The sequence below is a fragment of the Motacilla alba genome, chromosome 3, assembly GCF_015832195.1.
Source record: "Motacilla alba alba isolate MOTALB_02 chromosome 3, Motacilla_alba_V1.0_pri, whole genome shotgun sequence".
In the NCBI taxonomy this organism is placed as follows: Eukaryota; Metazoa; Chordata; class Aves; order Passeriformes; family Motacillidae; genus Motacilla; species Motacilla alba.
In genome coordinates, this window is record NC_052018.1 from 53,280,542 (window position 1) to 53,304,502 (window position 23,961).

General features: G+C 39.8%; 1 protein-coding gene across 5 annotated transcripts in view; it reads right to left on the reverse strand.

Annotated features, from left to right (window-relative positions):
* The window catches only part of SOGA3 (SOGA family member 3), a 38,019-nt gene that overhangs the window by 176 nt on the left and 13,882 nt on the right, over positions 1–23,961 (reverse strand). Inside the window, exons 5-7 of one of the 5 annotated variants that reach the window (XM_038132057.1) lie at positions 10,019–10,090; positions 8,251–9,417; positions 6,589–6,925 (exon numbers count right to left, since the gene is read on the reverse strand). In XM_038132057.1, the coding sequence (XP_037987985.1) occupies positions 6,815–6,925; positions 8,251–9,417; positions 10,019–10,090 (1,350 nt within the window). In that variant the 3' untranslated portion in view covers positions 6,589–6,814. The other 4 variants (XM_038132055.1, XM_038132059.1, XM_038132058.1 and 1 more) reach the window with 4 other exon arrangements.

Consider the following 23,961-nt stretch of genomic DNA (forward strand, 5'->3'; position numbering starts at 1 on the left):
GTGCACGGAGGATGGTTTTAAAGCCATCTCTTCCAACCCCCAGCTTTGTAACTTTATATCTCCTCATATTTTGTGTAAACAACTCCAAGTCCAGGACATTTTTAGGTTTTATAGTGCAGTCCAGTCTTTAGAGCTTGCTGAAGCAGCTAGTGTTAATACCAAAGCTGTGACAATAGGCAATTTCAGGTTTCCTTTATTGTTGTCTAGGCTGTAAAGGAAGATTTTTGCTGTCTTCCAGACCCAGTTTTCAGGGTTAGATTTTTTAGTATGATCATTTTGAGCTTTGCAACTTGATCCTCCTTAACTGCTTTGTAAAAAGAGTTTTGTTTAAAGCAGTGGTTTAGTGGTTAACAGCTATCCTAAAGAGCTAAAAGCAAACCACTCCTCCCTAAAATCCCTTTCTGTATTCTAAATATGCTCTCAGTTATGAAATGCAGAATTATTGGGCACTGTGTAATCCTACTGTCTTGCATTCTGGGAATGGCAGTAACGGTTTCTTTGGGACATACCCAAATATTCCTGATACTTTATAATGTTTCTGGATCAGATTCTACAGTCTGTTAATTCACTTTGTATCTCAGCAAAGCAAAACACTTGAAATTGGATGAAGAATTTCCCTTGAACAGGGAAAATCATCTCTGGCACAAGGCTGGTGAAGAAGGTCCAAAAACACCTTGGGCTGGATATAAATCTCTAGGAGTGTCCACAGCAAGTGCTGGCATGGGATGAGGGAAGGGAGTGTGACAAAAGCAATCCAGCAAGCGAAAGTCCACGGGAGACCCTGAAGCCAGAGCAGCAAAATTCAGCTGCTCCCCCTGCTGAGCTGCAGGCAGGAGGAGCCCAGCTCACTCCCCAGGTCTCTGACCACCACGGTAACTCCCCCGCTGCACCGTGGCTTAAACTGCTCCCATTTCTTGGCAGCCTGAGAGGGACCCCGAGGAAAGCCTCACACACATCGCCTGCTGGGTACTTGTGCTTGGGTGTGTCCTCAGACAGCAACTGAGACCCGCAGCAAATTCACCTTTTAGGGGACATTTTGGCCCACGTGTGTCTGGAGAAGGGCCACAAAATACTTGATTGAGGCAGCACAAACCTGGACAAATCGTTCTGTGAGATGAATGTCTTGGAATGCCCTAAGCAGGAACATTTTTTTGTGGGCAGTGCAGCTGATGACAAGAGGATCAGTGATAAAAAGGGCACGATATGAGGATTCGCACAACCTTTGCTTAGTCAGCACTCTCCTTGTTAGAACAGTAAGTGTTTATCTGACAAAATCCATGATAAAATCCAGTACAGAAATTTTAACTCTGGGTGCATTTTACAGTAAATATCAAACCAGGTTTCAGGGAAAACACATTTTTTCTCCTTATATGGTCTAGCTGTAAGTGTCAGCGAATACATTAATTGGGTGCTTATTCTGCTCACATGTAACGTAAATAATGGGACTTGGCCTATTTGTGAAAACTGTAAAGATGATCTAAAAATTGAACAAATATACCTCAAGTACACAACTGAATGTTCCTGAAGAAAATCCCCAGACTCTAAACTCTGAGGATTTAAATCTAAAGAAACAGTAAGACTTTCTTTTGTGAGGTTAGGTCTCAAGTGCCAGCTGACATGGCTGGGAGTGAAGCCGGAGTGCTTGGGAGCAGAACTGAGCCCACAGCTGGAGGCCAGGCATCAGCACACTGCCTCCTCCCAGGAGCCAGTACAGCTGCACTACTGCACATGAAGGCAGACTCTTCAGACGTGTTTTTTTACTCTTATCCATCAACAGAGGCTATTATTCTTGTGTCTTTAATACTGCTAACTCCATACCTCTAGTCTTCCTACGTGGACCCTTTGGAGTAAAACCACTAAAAATAAATAAAGCAATGGGGTAAATCCCAGGCTTGAGTTGTCAGTCAGGCAGAAGCCTGCATTTCTGTCAGTGTGAGGAATTAGAAATGTGTGAGACTCGGGGGCTCATTAGGAGACAAGCACTATGGACACACCTCATAGGTCAAAGGAACATGTTAAATTCATCCTTATATGGAAAAGGTGAGACAAAGAAAACATTAAGTGAGTTGTAAAAATGTGGGATCATTGTTCTATATACCCTTAAGTGTAGCAGTAGAGAATTCTGCTTCTGAGGATAAGAAATTATTCAATAGGGACTGTCCCTACTGTACCTCCTCCAGCATCAGCAGACAAAGCAGCAATGTGGCTTGTTGGTATCTGGCACAGGTAAAACAAGCAGGAAGACTACTGTAGGGTTATTACGTCCAACAGGAAAAGAATATTTTGTCCATATCTTGTACCATCACTGCTTGGGTCAAAATCAGCACCTCAACAAAAAAAAAAGGTGCAAGGGCATTTTAGACAAAACCTCAGCTAATTTTCTCTTCATCATGCAAGACTGGAGACAAAGCAGCATGAGTTTCAGCATGAGCTATAATCCCATCATATACTCAAAGCAGTGGCTAATAAAATCAACTGAAGACTACTTCAGGGCATCTTTGGCTGTGCTGCACCAGCTTGGTTACGGCACACCCATTCTGTTATGGCCACAAAAGCTAGTGACAAGAAAGAAGAAGAGCACTGCTGTCACTGCAATGAACCCAACCTCACCATTAGATTCCTGAATGATGTACACCTTGATAATCCTGGTATGTACACCTCAGGAGTGGCTGTATACAACAGGAAACGGCCAGAAGGGAATACAAACTCTGTCCCCTCTTACTGTTGTGTGCTTCTGCAATAGGATACAACCCAGTGGAGAAGCAGAGCCAGCTAAGTGTTATGTCATGCCACTGCTCCAAGGTTACATTGGAAATCGGTGGCAGATACTTTAGATGTTTACTTTAAATAGAGCCACCGTAATTTTCCCCATAGGCAACTGCATGTGTAATGGCAAAAGCTGGATTTGAATATCACTTCCCCTGGCATTAAATCAGAGACAGAAATGTAAGCCAATGGGAACTACGTCCCTGATACTGATGCCTTTAGAAGTCTCCTACTCACCTATCAGATTCTGGGGTGACTAAGGAGAAGGGCATGTAATACCCTGAAGCTCTGCTTGTTTTCGTAAACAACTCCTGAAGTTCATGTGCAGTTCATCTTTTTTTATAACACATATCTAGACAGCCATGTTTTTGGCAATTTTCTATTTTCCGACTGCCAGGCATATTTCTGCACTATAGCACCTGCTCTCTTCTAGTTTTGATTCTGAAGCACTGGTGACATGTGTCAGCAGACACTTATTCTATCTCTCAACTGGAGCTTCAGGCATGGATATTTTTGGTTGAAAGAAGTGTTTCCGAGCCTGGAGAAATGGTCATTGTAACATAATGGGAATTTTTCAGTAGCAGTAAAAGAGAATATCTGTAGAGGGATTTTGTCAGGGCATTCAGAGCCAGCTCTAAACAGGAAACAAATTTAATTGAATTTTTCCGGTAGCATTAAAGGAAAAAAAGCACCTACTCCCTAAATTACATAAAAATTCACTGGAGATAGTGCCAATTTCCACAAGTGAATAAAATATCATAATTAGATCTACAGAAGGAAGATCTTTTCCTTTTGAAAGAATACAGAATAAATCCCCTGGGAACATAGAAAACAGAAATTTAATGAATCAGGGAAGTGCTAAATGAAGGCAATTTCACGGTTCAAATTCAATGACTTTTTGCCCCTGGAAGATTAATATTTCACCAGAATATTCCAAAATGGGAACTGTGAATCTGCTAAATGAGATTTCATCTGAGAGGTAACCTGGCATATCCAGCTCCTTGCCACATCCAAACAAAATCTGTATTCTTCTTACTGTTTGTCCTGAGAACTCCGAGCTGTGCAGCAGGCAGAATCAGTGAATCAGGAGTGTTCAGTCTGTCTCTGCCCTGCCTGACTCCAATGCACTCCTGCTCGAGGATGCTGATGTGTTCAGCTGCATTTGCCCACTCACCTGTGAGATGGTCTTCACCCACCAGGCCAGTTACTGAGTGGGGAGAATCTGGTTTCTTTCTTGGCAAGTATAATTACTGCATTTCGTAATATCAAGTTATTTCAATTTAGCAAGAGCACTTATTTCTTTGGCTAGATCTTATCTCCTGGCTACGGATAAATGGCCGTACTCATTCTATTAGCTTTCTCAGCATCTTTTAAAGTTGTGCAATATCTGGCATGAAACTGATCAGCAGCTCAAATCACTTCCTTCAACCTGAATGCAAAAGGACAAGAAATAAACATCTCATTTCTCACTGAGATTTCTCTGTGAGGCTCCTCAGCATTCTCCTAGCTCAAGAGAGATTCAAAGACTGTGTGGAGCTTCTAAAATAATTCTGTGTGCTTTAGTGTGCTTTAATTTCAGACTGTTGCTTGTGCAATAGCTCCCTAAATGTCCCAAAAGGTCTCAGCTTTGATTTTGCTTTGTTGATGCCTGATGGAAAGATCCAGCTTTTATGCAAGAAAAAAATACAGTGACAAATCAGTGGGGTTGTAATTGCCAGTGCTGTGCAGAGATTATCTCCACCTCTCATATCAGTAATTAATTCTTACCTTTTCTGATTTCTGAGAAAGAAACAAATACTTCCCAATTATTTTCCAAGATTTATTCAATGTATGAATTCAGTGTATTACTACTTTAGAGTATTACTGTTACTGATACACTCTCTGTAAATCAAACATTCTCTACTCATTTTTATTACCTACAACACCAAGAAAGGTATAAGCAAGTGTGGGTTAAAGAAGCCCAGAACTTCAGATCTTAGATTAAGTATGACTTTTTCTCTCTTATGGAAATTGAGTCAGTAGCATTTAAGAAAACACAAATGATTGGTTTTTCCTCCACAGGAGATACTAAAGCAGAAAGAAATTGAAAAAGTCAGTCTTGTGCTAAGATTTGGTATGACACATTTAAGCCTCAAATGGTTGTATTTTTAATGTCCAAATTGCAAATCCATGGGGAAAAAAAAACCCTAGTACTTCCAGCAGCTGCTGAAAAACAAAAAGCCTTTTCCAGTTACAGAAATTCACTGTGAATTATGGCTTGATCATATCTTGCCATAATAGTTTTTAATATGTGGAACTTAATTTTAGGTAACTGCATAAATTACAGCATCTTAGAATCTCCTCAGAACTACTTTGGGCTTGACTTTATCCTTAACTGGGAAACCAGTCAAAGCTACCTATTAATCTCACATATATTGATTATAATTTCCTTTAGACATCTCACTAACTATAAAATGGATAATGATGGCAACATCCCCAAGTATTTGGATTAAATCAAGGAGTTGAATGATTTAGCTGATCAAGGTTACTGCACCTGCAGAGTGTGTTGAGGGAAAGCTAGACAAAGAAAAAAAATACTGTATTTTAAAATAATTAATATTTTTACTATTTTTTCTTTCTCATAACAAAAATTTTATTGCCCCATCTCTTGCCACTCTCTGAGGATTTTCCCTCAAAATTGTGTCTCAACTATTTCAAGTAGCAGAGCATAACCTAGGCATGGAGATGAACTGCTCTCACTGGGGAATGAATTAAATGAACAGAGAGCTAACATGATAAATCAAAGGGAATCCTTACCACTAGCTGCTTTATTTATTACCACTCTTTACCACTACATTATTCAACATGGAAACTGCAGAAAAAGAAGTGTCGTTAGTACACATACTTGTTCACCTTTTGAGAATTCATATTTGTGGCGCTCAGTGGTGTCAGCATGGGTTGAATGAAACAGAAAAGTGAGCTTCATCAGGCATTTCTGATGAGGTTTTCATAGTGGGAGATCTACTGCTCATAGGAACTGCTATGTAAGTGTGAAAGAAAGAAATGAGTCACCTGTACTCTTACTTCAGCCTCTCCAGGCAAGAAAGGAACATTCAGTGACTATTGATGCACACCCATGTACACAAGCTTCCCTCACTATGGTCACTGGCTACCACTGGCACGGTTACACAGGGGTCACTCAGCAAACCAAGAGTTACCATGTCCATTCAAAACTCCTGCTGAAATCTGAGGAGAGAACACAGAGCCCTGGTGGCCACAGACTGGGAAATGTTACCGGACAAACTCCACACCAGCCAAGGTGACTTACAGCACTCCCACCTCTTCAAAACAGACTGTAGCATGGCCATTTTTCTAGAGCACAGAGAGAATGCAGCCAGCCTGTATCTCTCAGAAGGCTCCTCAGCTACTCTGATACCTTCTCCTCATGCTTCTCATTCTCATAGGCTCCAGCTCCTGGCCACCATTCCAGATATAGTGCTCTATAAACCAACTATTTTGGCTGGGGCCTAATGCGCATAATACAGTGCTGAAAAACATTATCATCACAATTATGCAAAATATACATACAAGCTCTGATATAAAACTGCAGAATACACATAGAACGTGGCTTTACTATTCATATGTGGCTAGAATATAAATTCTTTTTCTGGGAGTGGGAAGAGGAAAGTAACAGAGTCCTCACACCCACTCCACATTTTCTCTGTTTTGTTTTGGATTTGGTGCAAATTAATAAATATTAAATTGGTTCCAGTCCTCAGGAAATTTTTATTCAAAAATTATAAAACCAGACAAAGTGAAAAACTCCATTTTCTGTTTGCTTACCTGGAATACCACAGTGAGCAGGTTTCCTATTCAACTGGGTGACTTTTTGGTATGTTTTTTTGCAGTTCTTTTGGTTTGGCTTTGGTTTTGGCAAACAAGTAGTCTTCAGTGTTTTTACAGCAGTGGCTATTACAGAAACTATGTCTCTTGCACTTCTTATCTTGGAGGGTGGACAAAATAAACAAACTGAAAATAACGCTACAATGAACAGTAAATGATGAATGACTTACAGTACAAAAAACAGTGTAAAAAGGAAGACAAGTTTAAATATTGTTGTGTATGAAAGGGATGAAAATAATACAAGGATGAGAATAAGTAAAATGATAGGCTGGAACATCTGGGAAAGTAAATACAAAGACAAAGAGAACAGTCAATTAATGGAATAGCAAGTCCAAAGTTTCAACAAAATAAATAGTGAATCAGAATATGCTTGTGGAGGGACCAAGTGCCCATCTCCCATTTACTTCAGTAGGAGTTCTGCATGGTCAAGCCCTGAAATGTCCAGTAGCTAAATGTTCAATTGTTGTTATTTTTTTAGAGAAAATACTAATTAGTTGTTTTAAATTTGTGTAGGTCCATGCAGTGCTCTGCCTTTAAGTTAATGGGAGCTCTACAAGCTCAGAACTACTGCTAGATCAGAAAGTGAGCATGCTAAATGCCATCTCTGTTTGATTTCATGCAATACATGTATAGTAATTGATTAGCTTTAAACTCACTGCGTCTGTGACTTTCTGATACAAGGAAACAAAAGACTAATTAGTCACCATAGGAATAAGAATAGCTTTCAGCTTCACCTGGCAACTACTTCGACTGTAAACTAGCAAGACAGCACAAAGTAAATTAACACAGCAAGAGACTTACAAAACATTGGATAACTTCGTTAGCAATAACAAGATATGCCAACTATAGGATTGCATGATAAGATAAGGGTAGGTAATTTTCATTTTTCATGGCAAAAGATCTTGAGTCAGCAAGGAGTTTGCTCCCCAAAACCTCTCTGAAACAATTCTGCACAAAAACAAACCACAACAAAGATGTCTGTTACTGCTGCATGCAAGCAGTGAAAGGCCTTCAACAGGCCTTCAACAAGATGCAATCTATTACAACAATAACAATATTCACATTACTGTGTGGCTCTGTGACTCCATAAAGTAGATTTGCATGGTTTCTTTTAATCTGTGGTTTGTCATATTCTCAACAGTTTTTGAAATTTAGTATTTAAAATTGCTTAAAATTAATAAAATTTTCCTTTTATTCATTTCATAGGAACCCATCCACTAAGAAAACAATCATGTCCATTTATCAATCATGTTCATATGTACCAAAAATACTGTTTGCACTGCCTTTAGTGGCAATGAAGGCCCAACTCTGTCAAATGCAATTGCAAAGCCAAAAAGAAGTAAAATGCTCTATCTTCTAGAGCATAATTTTAATTTTCAGGAGACCAGATTTATTCACTGTTCACAAACAACCCTATTGGTAGAGTATGTTTTCATATGGCCAAATAAGAATTTCAAATAATACAAGAAACAGTGGTTTTTTTGTCCACTGCCTAGAATAAAGAATTTTCTTTTTGTGCCATAGATCGAATTTGAGGTTTAATTTGCTTGGCAGAGCCTTTTTACCTGTAGGCCGTAATAAGTAAAAGTCTACCTGACTCACTGACAAAGGTTCATCTGCACTTCGATCGTCCGAAGACTTCGGAACTTCGAGTCTGTCAATGAAAGCCTGGAGCTCTTTCCTGAAGGCCTTCATCTGGGCATTGATCCGGTACAGGAGCTCGTGCTCACGTATTCTGCTGCCATCGTCTTCCTCGTCCATCAGTCCAAAGAGGTCTCCGTTAGCCACATAAATTCTTGCCTCTGTGATGATGGTGCTCGTGTCGGAAATTAGGCGGTCTATTGTCTTGCCCAGCCGCTCGGCTTCAGAGCGAATGTCCTTCATCTGCTGCCTGTCAGTGAAGCTTTTCTGCCACCCCGACGGCGTTGGATAAAAAGACCTCGTGGGTGTCAGGCACCGAATGTTGCGCACCTCTTCGGAGTCGCTTTCCCCACCGATGGGACCTTCCCTTTTGCGGTGAGGGGGGCGGGAATCATCATCGCTCTCCTTTTTTCCCGCATCGCTTTCCGCATCGCTGTCTCTAGGGCTGCCACGGATCCCCAGATGAGAGGCCAAGTCGTAGCGCTGCATGTTGGACATTAGGACTCTGTTCTCATACTGGAGCTGCATGACTTTGCCGCTCAGCTCGTTGATCTGCATTCGCGCAGCTTTTAGCTCCTCCTGTAACGCTTCTGTCTTGGCATTGTCGTGGTGCCTAGAGCTCTCATGGGCCCCAGACTTGTACTTGTATTTGTTCAGCTCAGCTGTTATGCGTTTGTTTTGTTCTTCTAAATCAGCTACATTTCTCCTCAGCAATTCTGTTTCATCTTCTACTAGCTGCAAATGCTGTCGTAATTCTGACAGGGATTCATTCTGCTCTCCCAGGAGTGGGTTAGTGGTCCCTGAGAAATCATCTCCTCTTAAATCATCAAGCTCTGCTTTCAGTCCTCTATTTTCTACTTCTAGTTCCACTATTTTCCTCCCAAGAATGTTAGCTTCCTCCTCCACAAGCCTCAATCGAAGCTTGAGTTCAGCTTCTCTTGTGGTAGGTGGCCCACCTGCTTCACCTTTTGGCAAGGGACTGTCCAAATCCCCATAAAATGATCTGTATTTTTGCAGCTCATGTTCAAATCTGTCTTTCTCTTTATCAATTTTAGCCATTTTCTTCCGCATCAAGGCTGCTTCTTCTTTGACAAACTGTAGCTGGCATTTCAGGTCTTCATTGTCGTCCTTAGGAAAAAAAAAGCAGTATTTGAAGAAACTTGAAATCAAATAGGAGACCTCCGGTGGGATTGTCTTAGCTGACAAGATTACCACAGGTACATGGCTTTAGATACTAAGATATTTTCCTGCAATATTTTTTCACTGATCAATAAATTAAAAAGAGAGAAAAATACTATTTTACTTGTGACTAAAATTTGCACAGTCCGCAGAAGTACCTTGGGGGGTGGGAAAAGGGGGGCTTGTAAAAAACCTTATATTTTCTATGCTTGCAACATTATCAGACTTTACAGTGTTCAGAAATCCTGAAGTCAGCACAAACAGGGTCTATAAATCTTGTTTCACTGCTGCTGCCATTTACTTTACTAAAATACAGAGTAGGTAAAAGCTGGTGGGTTCTGTAGCAGCACCAAGTTTGTTCAGTAGTCCTTGAGATTAATGGTGTCTGACTGCAGATCTGGGGTAAGAGCTCTTCCATTTCACAGCATACAGGAAAACAAAGGGCAAAGTCAAAAGCAAGCCAAGTGCAAATATGTAAAGCATGTACCCCATTTCCATAGTTCCCTGAAGTCTCCATGCAAGAATAGAGGCTACAGTTACTGCAACATACCTCTGTTGGTGTCTGCTGTGACTTTTTTTCTGATTTTGGCAGGTCTTTGCTTCCTCTCCTTTTCAGTGATTGCTGCAATTGCAACAAAAGGACATGCACTGAATTTTCTAAAGGTATATGAAAGATGTATATAATTTGTATGTCATTAATTTTAAAATATAGCAAATCAAATGCAACTATAAAGGAATTAATTTCTTAGAATTTTTGTGTCACCAAATACAGAGGAAAGGTTCCATAGCCCAAAAATGAAACAGCAATGGCACACAAATAAGGTTTTAGTTTAATCAGTCTGTTACCTTTTTTATTCAACACATTTTGAGACTAGTGCATTACGAATGTTTAACACACAACAAGAGTGGTAAGAAAATAGGCATCTCAAGGGCTAACTTACAGATGGGAAAGCTGAGACAAGCAGTGAAACCCAGCTCCCCCATTTGATATTAACCCTGGTAGAGCCAGGGCACTTTAAAAAAGCCTTAGTCTTAAGACTTCATGGTAGGACACCTACACAAAACAGCTCTGTAGCTGAGCTCTGTAGCTGACTCCAGTGTGCAACTACAAGCACACCTTTCTCTGTGTCCCACCCTCAGGCTTCAAGCTTGCAGTGTACTGCAGTCACACCTCCCTAAGTGTACACTAGGGACAAACTGACACATAGCTCTGGTCACAAGGTTTGTTCTGTTTTCAGATCATATTCAAGTAAATGCCATTTAAAACTGCTTGGACTACACAATTCTAAAGAGAAACAAATCATACCAGCTCAAGAACAGAAACACACAAAACACACAATCACAGGTCTGCAACACCATACGAGTGAGATTCTTTGGTGTCCTCTCATGTCCTATGTAGCCCAAGAGAGTAGAATGAAACTCCTGCTTTCAGAGCAGGATGCACTGGGATTGAAGCCAGCTAGTGTATCCAGCAAAAATCTTGCAGCTGCTGAGAGCAGAAACTTCATTTGGAAAAGCAGCAGCAGTGGAAAACAACTGCCACCATCCCACTGGCAACACTCAGTGCTGATCATCAAGAAAACAGCAGGAGAGAGGCACGCGAATGAGAGGACATGTTAATACATAACACCCCACTTGCAGCTGTTCCCAGTTTTTTTGTTCCCCAGGTAAAATGCAGTCCCTAAGGCAGGACAGTGATAACCAACACCATCTCCTTCTGAGACTGTGCTCTGGTAGAAACATCCTGTGAGAAACATACTCTTCCCTGCACCAGCCGGGGGAGAATCCATCTCCATCTAAAAGCCGTCCAGTTCCACAGACTGGGAATTAAAATATGTTCATAATCCTCAAGAAACAGAGTACACTGGGTGAGTATGAAGCACATAACAATCCTGTGCACCATTTGCCTGCTGCTACTAATCATCTTCTTTATTCTGCAGATCAACTCTACTAAAAATTCCTATACTCATGGACTGCTCAATAAAAAGGAAAAGTTAATGCCATAGAAAGACTCACATATAAATCAAATTTTTACATCTCTTGCAGAAACATTGAATGCTCTAAGTAGACAAAACAATAAAACAAATCAAAGATCATAGCTAGATAGCTATAAAACACAGGCTTCTAATGGAATCCAGAAAAGACATGAAAATAGTTCAATTAACTCATTTATTCCTTTCAGTATAAACCCAGCAACTTTGGAATCCAGTCTACAAACAAAATGGTTCTTTTACAGAGTCACCCACAAGTTATCCTCTTGTAGAAATGGTATGTGGATTTTTGAAAGGGTTGTTTTGTTGTTTTCTTTTAGAATTGGCAAGTTTATAAAGTCCTAAACTTTCAAAGGAGTAGGTTCCTCCTCTGTGTTACCATTAATTATACCACTGTGTATCACCTCTTTGAAAAAAACCCTTTTCAAATCAGTTTACACTGCAAACTTTTCCTTGCCCTGTATTTATGCCAATACCACCCACTGATAGTAATAATATTAAATAAATAAACTATAGGTAAACTATATTTCTGCTTTATTATCTAAGTGCCTTTTGCTCACCCTGTTGAGTTCAGCATCTCTCCAGAAATAAAGAAGTTCTGGAATGCTGGGCTGAAGCTTCTTTTGTACCCTGTGACTTTTCAGAAAATAAGAGATATAAGAAAAAGTACTTTTATAGGTTTGATGTGCAACAAAACCCCCTTGTTTTTCTCCTTCCTTGCTCTACTTTTTTGGTGTTCCTTTCAGTAGCCAGGATAGCTACATTCAAATTACAACAGTAGTTGTGCCTATGTAATGATTAAGCACTGCTTTCTGTTCTGCTCTACTTGAATTACAACCAATTCTCCAGAGCTTGCATTGTTCATCAACAAAATCCCAGCATTTAGCAAAGATTTTATAGCAGAAAGCAATGAAGAACATGCACAATTCAATTAGCAGGATGATGTGGATAAGCAGATTAGGTCCAGTTGGAATTTGTATGATCTCTTTTCATATGAAAACCACCATGAGACAATTTCTGATCACTAGAGGTTAAGATCTCACACATCTCAGCTGACAGAAAATATCCTCACAATCACAGTGTCCTATAACATCACATCATGGCACTGAGGCAATGGCAATATCACGCTAAACAAAGAATGCCACATATCAAGAAGTATATTCTGCTATAAATATTAAATTTTTGCTATAAATACTAAATTTTTGAGAGTTTCTTCCAGATATGCATTTCACAATTTACAGTGGCTACTCTTTCTATCAATTCTCTCAAGCCTTGTACTACTGCAGTCTTCCAGTTCAATTTTCAACATGAAAAAAATTATTGCTGCTAGTGAAGTAAGCAATGAAATTCATCACAGCAAAATGGAAAAAAAGAAAAAAATGTTCAAACTAACATATGGCAGAATGAAAAAATAGCAACTCAGACTCCTGCTCGCAAGTCTTCATACTAAACCGAGATTGGACATTACTAAAATTGTCTGCACATTGCTTGTCACTAAAAGCCACCTCTGCTGCTTTCTCAACTGTAGCAAAAAATCTGCCCTTTTAATGCTACAATTGGTTTTGAGAGTTTGTTGTGAAGGAGAGTCTGTGGGCCCAGATTTTTTTTTTTCCATATAATTTTAAAAAATCCTATTCAGAAGTGCCCACAGCCAGGATAAGACAGCAGATGAGGTTTGTATTAGATGCAAACCAGATCACAGGCAAAGGGCAATTCTACTGCGGTGCTCAGCAGCATCAATTCTCCAGTGACCTTCACTGGAGTTTATCCAATGTCTTGCTGGAGATGCTAAGCACTTCTCAAGATGGCATAATCCTTCTCTTGCCAGCCCTAAATTGCAAGCCAAATGTGCAGCCCTAACATCACCTGTCATGTTCAGTGCTTCTCAGGTGGAAAGAGACCTGAAATCGACTCTGAGAATAACACAATACAGAGGTCATTTCATCACACTCTACTGAGTAGTAAAGCTATAAAATGAACTCAAATTCTTCCTGCCTTATTCTAAGCTACAATAAATATGTCAGCAATTAATAAAGAATCCTTAAGCAAAACCTACCAAGATTTTTCAAGATGCTTAGATTTGATTATTTCAAGCCTGATCTAGGGGTATATTATCTAAAAGTCATGGTAGCCAACCATGGGAGGAATTCCTGACACATCATGGGATTTATGCAAGCACAGAGGCCTTCATCCCTCCTCACAGAACAGGGCAAAAGGTGTGCAGCTCCTTGAATCTCCATAGCTACCACAAACCTTCTCATCTGCACAAAACTGTGCTGTACTTGGCTATGGTTAGCTGACTCCCAGCTGCTGTGACACATCTGCAGTGCTTTTGAAAATCAGAGTAAACCCAGCACTTTACGGTCTTGAAAAATCGATGAATACTAAACAATTTTTGGGCTGCACAAACTTCCCTCTTTGTGGCACAGAGTGACTATGACCAAGGAAATGTAAATTTGCCCTAAGCCCCTCTCTGAATTTTCCCTTTAAACAATATGGCTGTGTAACTCATGGAGCTGGATCAAATCAGACACAAGACAGAATTTTTAGTTTTCTGCCACTGGGTCTAATGTAATAAAAACTAAATTGACACTATCGATGTTGGCAAATTGAAAATTTATATTCTCCAACAACAACAAAAAAAAATTCTTTGTTTTTAAAATGTCTTCCTTATTCTGCAAGTCTTAGTGCAATTTGCCAGCTCAAGACCCTGGTTTTGTCTGTCATTAGCACAAGTACACAGAATGATACAATACTTTACTCCTTCCACCACCATTCAAGAGCAAAAGTCTTGATTATTTCTGTATTCTACTTGCTTTCAAAAATAAGCCACAAATGAAAAAGCAGAGGATAACTGAGATGCAAAAAGCACAACCTACCTGTCCACAAAGCAAACACTAAGCATATCCCTATTAGCTGTACCAACACTCTCTTCATATTTAAACTGGCCTATTTCAAAAACACTGCTGAGGAGCAACACAAAATTAAAACAGTGTTTACTACTTCACTAGAGAAAGAAAAATAGTTCTCATGTAATTGAATGACTTCATATTGTAGAAGAGAAAAGAGGAACTGACCTCTAATATTTTTATTATTTCATTTGCATTTATTTAGGAGTTATCTCGGTTATCACTTTCAGATCCTTTACTACTATTTATTTATCAATTTATTAAGAAAAAATACAAAAGAAGGGAAAAATATATGCAATATTTGCACTTTATCTAGAGAAATGTTTTGCAGTTTGAATTAAAACCACATTGTTAGAGCATATCATAGTAACTATTGTGGTATAAATAGGTAAAAGCATTCTTATCAGTGCATAACTGAAGCAGTATATTTATGCTTCCATGACATTTGTTTCCTTCTTTTCCTTACTCAAAAAAATGACATAAGATGAAAGCTGCCTTTTCGAAGCTCTCACTACATCCTGGTCAAATAGCCATGCATCTCATACTTTGCTTTCTGTGATTACACATTCCTTCATCCTCCAGGATATCACAAAACAGTGAAAGCAATTTCTCTCAGGAGGAAAAGGTCTTCTGCCATTTGAACCTTTCAAAACATGGAAGAGCTAGACATGGTTATTTCCCCAATGCTATCCAACCAGGCTTGGTTATAGATGCAGAAATCACAACCGTCCTACACGAGGCTCCCTAATCCTGAAATGCAAAAGAAGATCTCAGAACATCATGAATATTTCGAAGTGCAAGTGCAGCAATAAGTTATTGTACTGCATACTGATGCTAGTTACACTTTTCCTAGGGCTTCCTAAGTTGGTGTTTATTTGCCAGCTCTGCTAGCTGTCTATTCTGAGAGAAGAGATTCAGTCTTTTTGACAAGGTTTGCACAAAGCCTAGTACAATGCACTGCTCCAGCCTTTTTCTGGGACTGACGGCACAACAGACAGCACGTCAACATAGTTAAAACCACTACCACACAACAATAGCAATAATCACAGGCACAGATATGTATATGGCACTTATGAATTAAATACATAAGAGATTTCATCAAATGTAGAGTGTTCTTTCTCCCACCTAGTACCACATGCATAGTTTTTTCAGTCTTCTTAGAAGGACATCTCAGAAGAGATTCCAAATAGATTTTCATGAGAACAGGAAAGTGCCAGCAACCAGATGAGGTTCATTGCCTTGGTTGCACAAATGCATATATATTAATCAAAGTGTAGTTACACAATCCCAACAAAAAAGGTTTGTGTCAAAAATGAAAAGTAGTGAGAAGGAAAATAAGAATGATTCTGCACGTTGTGTGCACCTCTACACTGCTCATTGGAAATGTATAGAGAAGGCAGCTCTGCAAATTTGTGGGCTGATCACACATGTCCACTGGTGTTCATGCTCATTTGCTACTCCAGAGTTGCATTCAATGCACAGACAACACTTACAGCCCCTCACCTGAATTCACAGGGTGGGACAGCATCAAACAGGGGCACATCCAGGTGCATCTGTAGGCAGCCAGCAGAGAAAGGAGCTTTGAAGCTCACCCTATGAGATTGTGCCCTTCTGACAACTTCCACTTACAGGAACATCTCACCAAAAAATCATATTTTAGAGTTTATGTGAAAGGATGTAAAAACTTAAAATGAATTCTTCTGTTACTCTTGGGCTCTTCTTTTGTCTATGTGTGTTTACTTGGGGAAGCGATTTTGTAAAGCTAACTCTTTGTAAATTGACTGAAAAGTATTTTCTGTAATACAACATATGGGGAAGTTCCAAAGGTGCTAGGAAAGTTTGGTCATTGAAAACAGAGGATCAGACTGCAGTGCTCTGAAGTTATGCCAGAGATCCAGCCACAAACTAAACACATTTTGATGAGCAGCTCATGTAAAGAAGGAGCTCTAGAAAAAGTAAACCATGGACACTAAGAGCTGAAATGGAAGGAAGGTGTATTATAAGTTTGGACAGCCCCCCACCTACTTTTCTCACTCTGGTACCAGTCTGATTTGACATAACCTGAGCCTGCATCCAATACTTTTCCTGGTATTTCAACAATGGATGGAGATGAGGGGAGGGAAGACATTGCAGCCCTGGCTAGAGCAGAGTGTCCAGCTGCTTCACTAACCTCTAGAAGCTCGTAAGACCAGTCTCTTGATGCTCATGTCCTGTCCTCCTAAATAATGACTCTTCCCCCTAACTGAAACTTGCTCAGGTTCTTATGAGAGATGCTTACTCCCAGCAAGGGAAGGGGCTCTGACTCTTAGGCTGACTTAAAACCTTAATGTAGAGGTTGACCTAAAACTATTATTTAAATGTTCCCTTTGCTAGAAATGTGAAAATCTCATTCTGAAAAGAAGCTTGACAGTCTTCCACTCATTATAAATATTTGACCACTGGAATGTATTTTTAATTAGCTATCATGAACAAATATTTGACTCTTCAGCATTTATCATAAATGTCACTGAACCAGCAAATCACCTGCAAATTAATACCACAGCAGCCCTAATGGGGTTATGCAAGAATCAATTCTAGGTCCTACTCTAATTAACTTTTTCTCACTAACTAAGAAGACCCATGATAAAGACTGCAGGGTAAAGGTTGGAGAAACACTAAATATTGAAAAGGAAGGTCACTGATACAAACCTTTGGGCAATCAAATAAAATCGGTTTTATTATTACTAAATATGAAGATACAGATGTAAGAACAAGGAATAAAAGATATGCTAATACAACAGGAGAACTGCCTAGGGAATAGAGAAGATGTCTTGAAAAGCCATATCTCTAAAAAAAACCCTGCAGGGTCATAGACAATAATCAGCTGAAATTCTATCAAGGTGTAATTTTGTGACCAAAAGGTTTATTAATGTGGGATGCAGATATCAAAACTGCTCATTGTGCAGTAAGTAGAGAGGGTGTGCCTCTCCTCAGAATCAAACCAGCTTCAGGCAAGTGGAAAAATTCACTTCCAAGTAGTGTCTACCTTTCTCCTTTGAAAGAGGTCAAATTCCTAACCTAGGTTAAATGCTTAGTTTTCACATGGGCAAATGATATCAAACCTAAGCATGAAGATTTTAAACAAAGGAAAAAACAAACACCAAAACATTGATGCCGGACTCTTGAATTTAGCAAGGCAGAAAGAAAGTATGTTTCCTGCCTGAACTTTTAGCAAATTCAGATGAGAAGGGAGGTGCAAATTTTTACCTGATCCTGGGACAGTTCAGGAAGAGCTGTGGTAGACTGTTCTCAGCTGTTAATTTTTAGCACAGACCAGCACCCATTTCTGAAAAGTAGGCACCAGCTTGAATAAAATAGCTGGGGTATTTTATGACCTGTGTTGTTCAGAAGACCGGGCTGGTTTAGTGTATAAGACAGTTCTGTCCTCATAATTTCTGAACACATGAAACTTGACTAAAATTTGGAAACTGAGCAACAATACTCCTAGAAGCCCATCACAAGAAAAATAAACCTCTGCATGTATTTATATGTATCAGCAAGGCAATGTTCCATTTCAAAAGTTGTTCTGGAGGACTGTTACTGGTGCTTCTAATTAATTATTTAATCAGATTCAAACTGCTAGCATCTGTACATTTAAAATAATTTAGACCAACCTGTAATTTAAAAGACTGTTGATAATCAGGGCAGTTGGATGTCATCATCTGTCATGCTTTGCAGGGAGGTAGAGTCCCCTCATTACAGAAAACACTGATGGAAACAGATGCATGGCAAAGACCTTCTAAGTGCAAGTATTCATCTGTGACCTAAGCAAAGGGTTTTGCTGTTATCCTAATCTGGATTCATTGCTAAGCTGGCCAAAGTCAATTAAAACAATCATGCAACCAGGATCAAGCAAAGCAAAACAGACTTGATACCTGCACGTTTTACTCTACACATATTGATATATGCAGTTGTTAATACTAGCAATAAGAGGAAAAGGGGGGAAATCACATCATATATCAAAAAATCTAAGCAGAAACAAACACACATCAAAAAAGCACACCTGCACATCTAAGAGGTTAATCCATTCCCTTTTACTTCAAAAGAAGAAATGCAATACTTGGAACTCTCAGCTATGAAACATTATCAAAATCTGAATTTCTCTAATGCCAGGACTTTGCATTTCTTGATACTATGAACACTGAAGTAAGTGGGGGAAAAAAAAAAAAACCAACCCAAAACATCAAAAGCCTGGTGCTCTTGTTCCTGGTTAGCATTGATTCCACATGATTCACAAGAGCTGCTGAGCTGATCCCAGAACCCAGCACACCTATAGCTGGGTATTCCCCCATATTACAGCATATAACTATAAATGCGTGCAAATGAGAGGGTCTAAAAGATGACAGGGTCTAAAAGAAGATGGTCAGAACACGCCATTCTGATCCCTGAAGTGTCATATTCTTCCAGGGCAGTTCAGCACAACCAGCACACTGCCAGTTTAGGAAGAATCAGCTGGCTGCCTTGAACAATGGCACACAGACGCCATTTGCTGGGCAGTGTTCCCCACCACTGTACGTGTACAATACTTCCCTTGTCACACTTTGTTCTTCCTCCCTCGCTCCCGCACCGCACGTGAGGAATGTGCCCGATGGAGAGCTCAGTGCTGTGCACACAGACACACAGGTGTACAGCTGTATGACACAGAACAAAAGCAGAGGCACAAACCTCTGTGCAATATCAGTGTCACAGGGAAAATGCCCTGCTTGGTAGCATGTAGCTGCCTCAGATCTCCTGTTCCTTTGCTGTGTCTTGCCTTGGGAAAAAGTCTGCTTGGACAGACTGAGCTCTCCTGTTTAGCAGAAGTAATCTGGAAACCATTTCCTTTCTCTCTATCCAGAAGTGACCTTTTCTATCCCTCGTATGCTCCACTGCAAAATGGGAAAATAGATTCTGCTCACTATTAACAAGAACAAATCAGAACAGTGGAGGCTGAAAGAGATCTCTGTTATGACCAGCTCCCACACCTGGCCTCAGCAAAGCACCCTGGCGCCCCCACAAATGGACAAATGTTTTGAGTCATTAATCATTTGATACTCCAGTCTCTCACTATCTCTGAAGATCTAGTCCAGTGCCCCCTGCTCAGAGCACAGACAGCAGAAGCAGGCTTCTCAGGGTCATGTCCTGTGCAGTCTTAAATTTCTCCAGAGGTGGAATCTCCTTCCTCTATAGGCAATTCGTTCAGTATTTGAGCACCTTCACACAAAAGGTTGTTCATGTCCTGTCACTGAACACCACTGAAAAGAGTCTACCTCCTTCTTCCTTCCATCCTATCAGATATTTCATAGAAACACAGATCTGGGGCCTCCCCAGACACCCTGCCCCAGGCCCAGGAGCCCCATTTCAGCTCAGGCCATGCTTCAGGTCCTGCTTGAGCTGTGTGAGATGCAGTGAGTCTGTCATTAGCCCACCACAGTTGCTCCTGTCACCAGTCATGGACTTTGTTGATACACCTGTGCACTGGTTTTCCAGCTGAACCTTAGACACGATTCATCACCTAGAATCTGACTGATAATCTGGACTTCATAACCTTTTATTTCTAAGTGTACTGTGGGAAAACACAAGTGACATTATAAAGCACTGGCAACAAAACATTAAGTTGGGCTGATTTTTGGGGGGATTGAGTGGGGGTGAGGGCAGGGAGAAGGACGTGGGAAGATGTTTTTAAAGGAGAAGGACCAAACACCATCAATAGGCTGGAGTATCATACTATGTCTTTTGCATCCTACTATGTGCCATTAGGATACTAGTTAACAAACAGTATCACTTCTCCTTCAGGAACTGCATACTAGTCAGAGCAGCACACAAAGAAGCTAGGCTTGCTTCACTAGGCTTTTCTGATTCTGAATGTACTGGGTAATTTATGCCAGCCACCTAAATTATTAGAACCATCATCCTGAAAAAAGTGATGAACAATTACTACTGAATAGTAAATTTAGAAATACTTGTGATAGCTTTATTGTACATATCTCTGCTGTCCATGTTCCATTTGAGGTCGTGCCAATTCGTTTCACCTGTTTTTATACTGGAAACTGCACTGAGGTCACACCCAGAAGGCCCATGACATGCTCCAGAACAGCCATCTGTACTGTGACAGGACAAGGTTCCCTTCCTTATACTGACAGTTTAGTTCAGCCAAAACGCAGAGCAGCACGTACCTCCATGGTGCTACTTCCTCTTTACTCTCCTAAAGCCAGGGCAAACTACCTACAGCTGTGAGGCTCTGCCAAACTGCTGTCAGGAGCACCTGAAGGGTGCATTGGGAAATTCCATGTGCAGAGTAACTGAAAAATCTATCAGGCTACAGAGTTCTCTGGAGGTTTTTTACACTGTAGATTTGCTAGAACATTCAGAGAATGTAAAGACAGAAAATTCTTTCATGTGGAGTTTCTGAAAAGTTCAGTTTAATACTATGAGAAAGATAGCCCTGAAACCAGCAATGACCACGTACACTAAACAACAACAGAGCTATGGCAACTTTTTTTTTTTTTTTTTCAATCTGAAACATGCTCATATTTGATCTGTATCAGCACATTGCAAATACTCTGTTATTTCAGCTGTTTCTTTGAAGGGACGGGTGCACTTAAGTAGGACTAAATACAGTGGTACAAGGGACAGAAAGCATGTATAACTATTACTCATCAAAACCTTGGTGGGAATTCCACATGATGACATTTGGTGTACACTGATTCCACACAAAAACGTGTATCTAGACCTCTGGTTCAGCACCTAGAAAATGCCTCTGTTCTGCCTTTATAATGCCTTTCAAGTAATAGAAAGCAATTTTGACAAGTCATATGGATTTCCTCTAAATCTAGAGAATCCTAGCCTACATCTATTTTCCCATTCATGTTTTTGTACCAATACAAAGGTATTAAATTTGTCCTCTCTATCAGGCAATCTCTTTCTTTAAGATCTAAAGTAATCATATAGAGTGTCTTATAACAAAAAATAAATTTTCCACCTGCCAAAAAATGAGCAAAAATAAGATGTGAGCTGGAAATTGAAAAGTACAGTGTATTATTAAAAAAAACAAAAACAAACAAACAACAAAACCAACTTAGGCGAAACAACAGCAAAAGAATCAGGGTGGATTATATACTGTCTCTGATACTGTGAAAAGTAACATAATAGAGCTATTTAAGAATCACCTAAACAAGGGAGCTCATTTTTAGACTTTTAAGTGACCTGGCAACTTTTTGTTTCAATTGAGCAGTTTACCTTTATGGTAAAAATTGTACCTTTATGGTACCTTTATGTCTAAATTGTATATAGGGACACTTGAATGTCCATTTGAGTAAAGCAATACTGAAATTGGGAAGTACAAAAATAAAAACTTTTTTCTGTGACAGAGGACCATTAAAGAGCCCTCTAATATTGTATTTTCCAGACTTTCTTCCATTTGTTAATGTTGTATCGTATTTTGGCAGCCTTAGTGAAGTCAGTAGTGAGGCTGCCTGCTCAGCAAAGAGATAAAAAAGGTTTTCTTTCTCCTTTATGCCTCGAGGAAGTCATACCCTTAAGTCTGTATTAAAATAAATACACCTTTTACCACCTATCCGCCTGTCCTGGTGAGTTCATGCTCACAAAACCATTTTCTGTGATAACCAGTTACCATCTACCACCTGATCCACAGTTCCCACCCTGCCCATTACTTCCACGGACAACTGGGCATGCCAGGTGATTGCCCCTTGCCAAGAAATTCCCAGCAGCAGGAAATCACATGGCAGCAACAGACTGGACTTGCTGTTCTGCATCTCGTTTGTCATCTCATCTGGCTCCACACCAAGTCACAGAACCTTCGCCTAGTCTTTGCACTAGTAAATGAAATGGTCAGAGACTGTTCTCGGGACCCAATGCCAACTGGCTCTTCACAATCCAGTCTCCTTTCAACTGTGATGACAATACTGCTGAACTTCCCTACAGCTTCCTTTCTAACAAACAGGAACACATCCAAATTGTCAATCAGTAACAAGCTCTGGCCCAGGCTAGACCCCAAATAATGCCCAAGCACTGAAGCAGCAGTAACTGACCCAGGTCAAAACCATCTAAGGGACTTGTTAGCAACTGCTTGTCAGCGTGTGGGCCCTTCCTTAGCCTGACTGCCTTTACATATAAAATTATTGACTGCTGGAAGCAATTCTGTAGCAAAAAACAACTTTTAAAAGAATGACCCAAGCAAAAAAAGAAAAAAAAAAAGTGTTTCAGGTTTCAGGTGCTTGAGACAAGAATGTTGGGACTGATGTCCTTTCTGTAAAACATAGTTTCTATGTGTTTGTAAGCTCAGGTTTTATTCTATGCTTCCATTCTAGTTAGGTTTTTTGGGGTTTTTTTAAAGATGATCATTACTTTTTCTTTCCTTTAAAATACACCTTACTGCAAAGAGATTCTAATTTTACCTGGAGACTGTATATAATATCAGTAACTCCCTTGACAAGAGAGCTTACAAATCTTAGGCTGCTGCTACCTACCACAGAGATGAAGGAAAATAAAATAAGATTCTGACACAAGGAAAGAACTCGCACGTCCCATGAAATCAGAGTAGCAGCATTATGTTTACAGATTCAAAAGAACTGATCAGTCTTTATTTTGTGATGGCTAAATTAGTTTCTGTTTTAAATCTGTTCCAGATATACTCTTTTTTACTACAGCTGCCACTCCTTCATTATTACTTCCTAATCAGCCATCAATCCTGCCACTTCTTTTACACACCCTTGTCAATTTTCAGACCATTCAATAGAAATTCACAAAGCAGCACATCAACTTCAATGACTGAAAAATATCCCTTCCTGGCATCTTTATTCACAAAATCTCTTCACAATAAGATGTTTATGGAGCTTTATTCCTTTGAAATCATTCCCTATTTATTACCTATGTTTTGGAATACCTTATTATTGACCGTCAGGCTGTTTATATTCATTTTTGAGTAACTCTCTTGCAAATGGCTCATGTGAATTGCTGATGGTTGATAGATATTTAAAACCTAATTTTACAAAGTTTAAGCATCAGTTGCTTCTCAAATACACTTTTTTTTCCAGCTTATGGCATGACATTTTCAGAGAATTACTACAACAGATTCTGTTACGGAGATTAATTTCTTTCTCCATTATGATTCTTTTCTCATATTCAAAGAACCAAAGCAAAGCAACTCTGCTTATTCCAGTCCCTGTGAAATGGCAGTGTGCTGTGAGCAAGTATGTCAGAATCACACCCTCACTCACAGGTTATGAATAGCATCCTGCTGAGTACTGTTTCTAAAGAACAAAATACTTGAGCAAGACACCAAAGGTAACAGAATACCACACATGCAAGTCTGACTGGGGGTGCACATCTGCTGGGATGTGGTGCTTAGAAATCACTGAGCAGTGCTCGGAGATAGAGGACTTTTTTCCCTGTACAAACCCAGGCAGATATTTGTTTCTCATCTCTTTTTGAAAGGTCTTATAATTATCCTGTTGTTCTCTTCATCAAAACAAGTTACCTTTTTTTGAGACAACAAACTGAAATTCCAGATCACAGAAACCCTCTGCTTAAAGGTACTGTTGGTAAAAATGTTG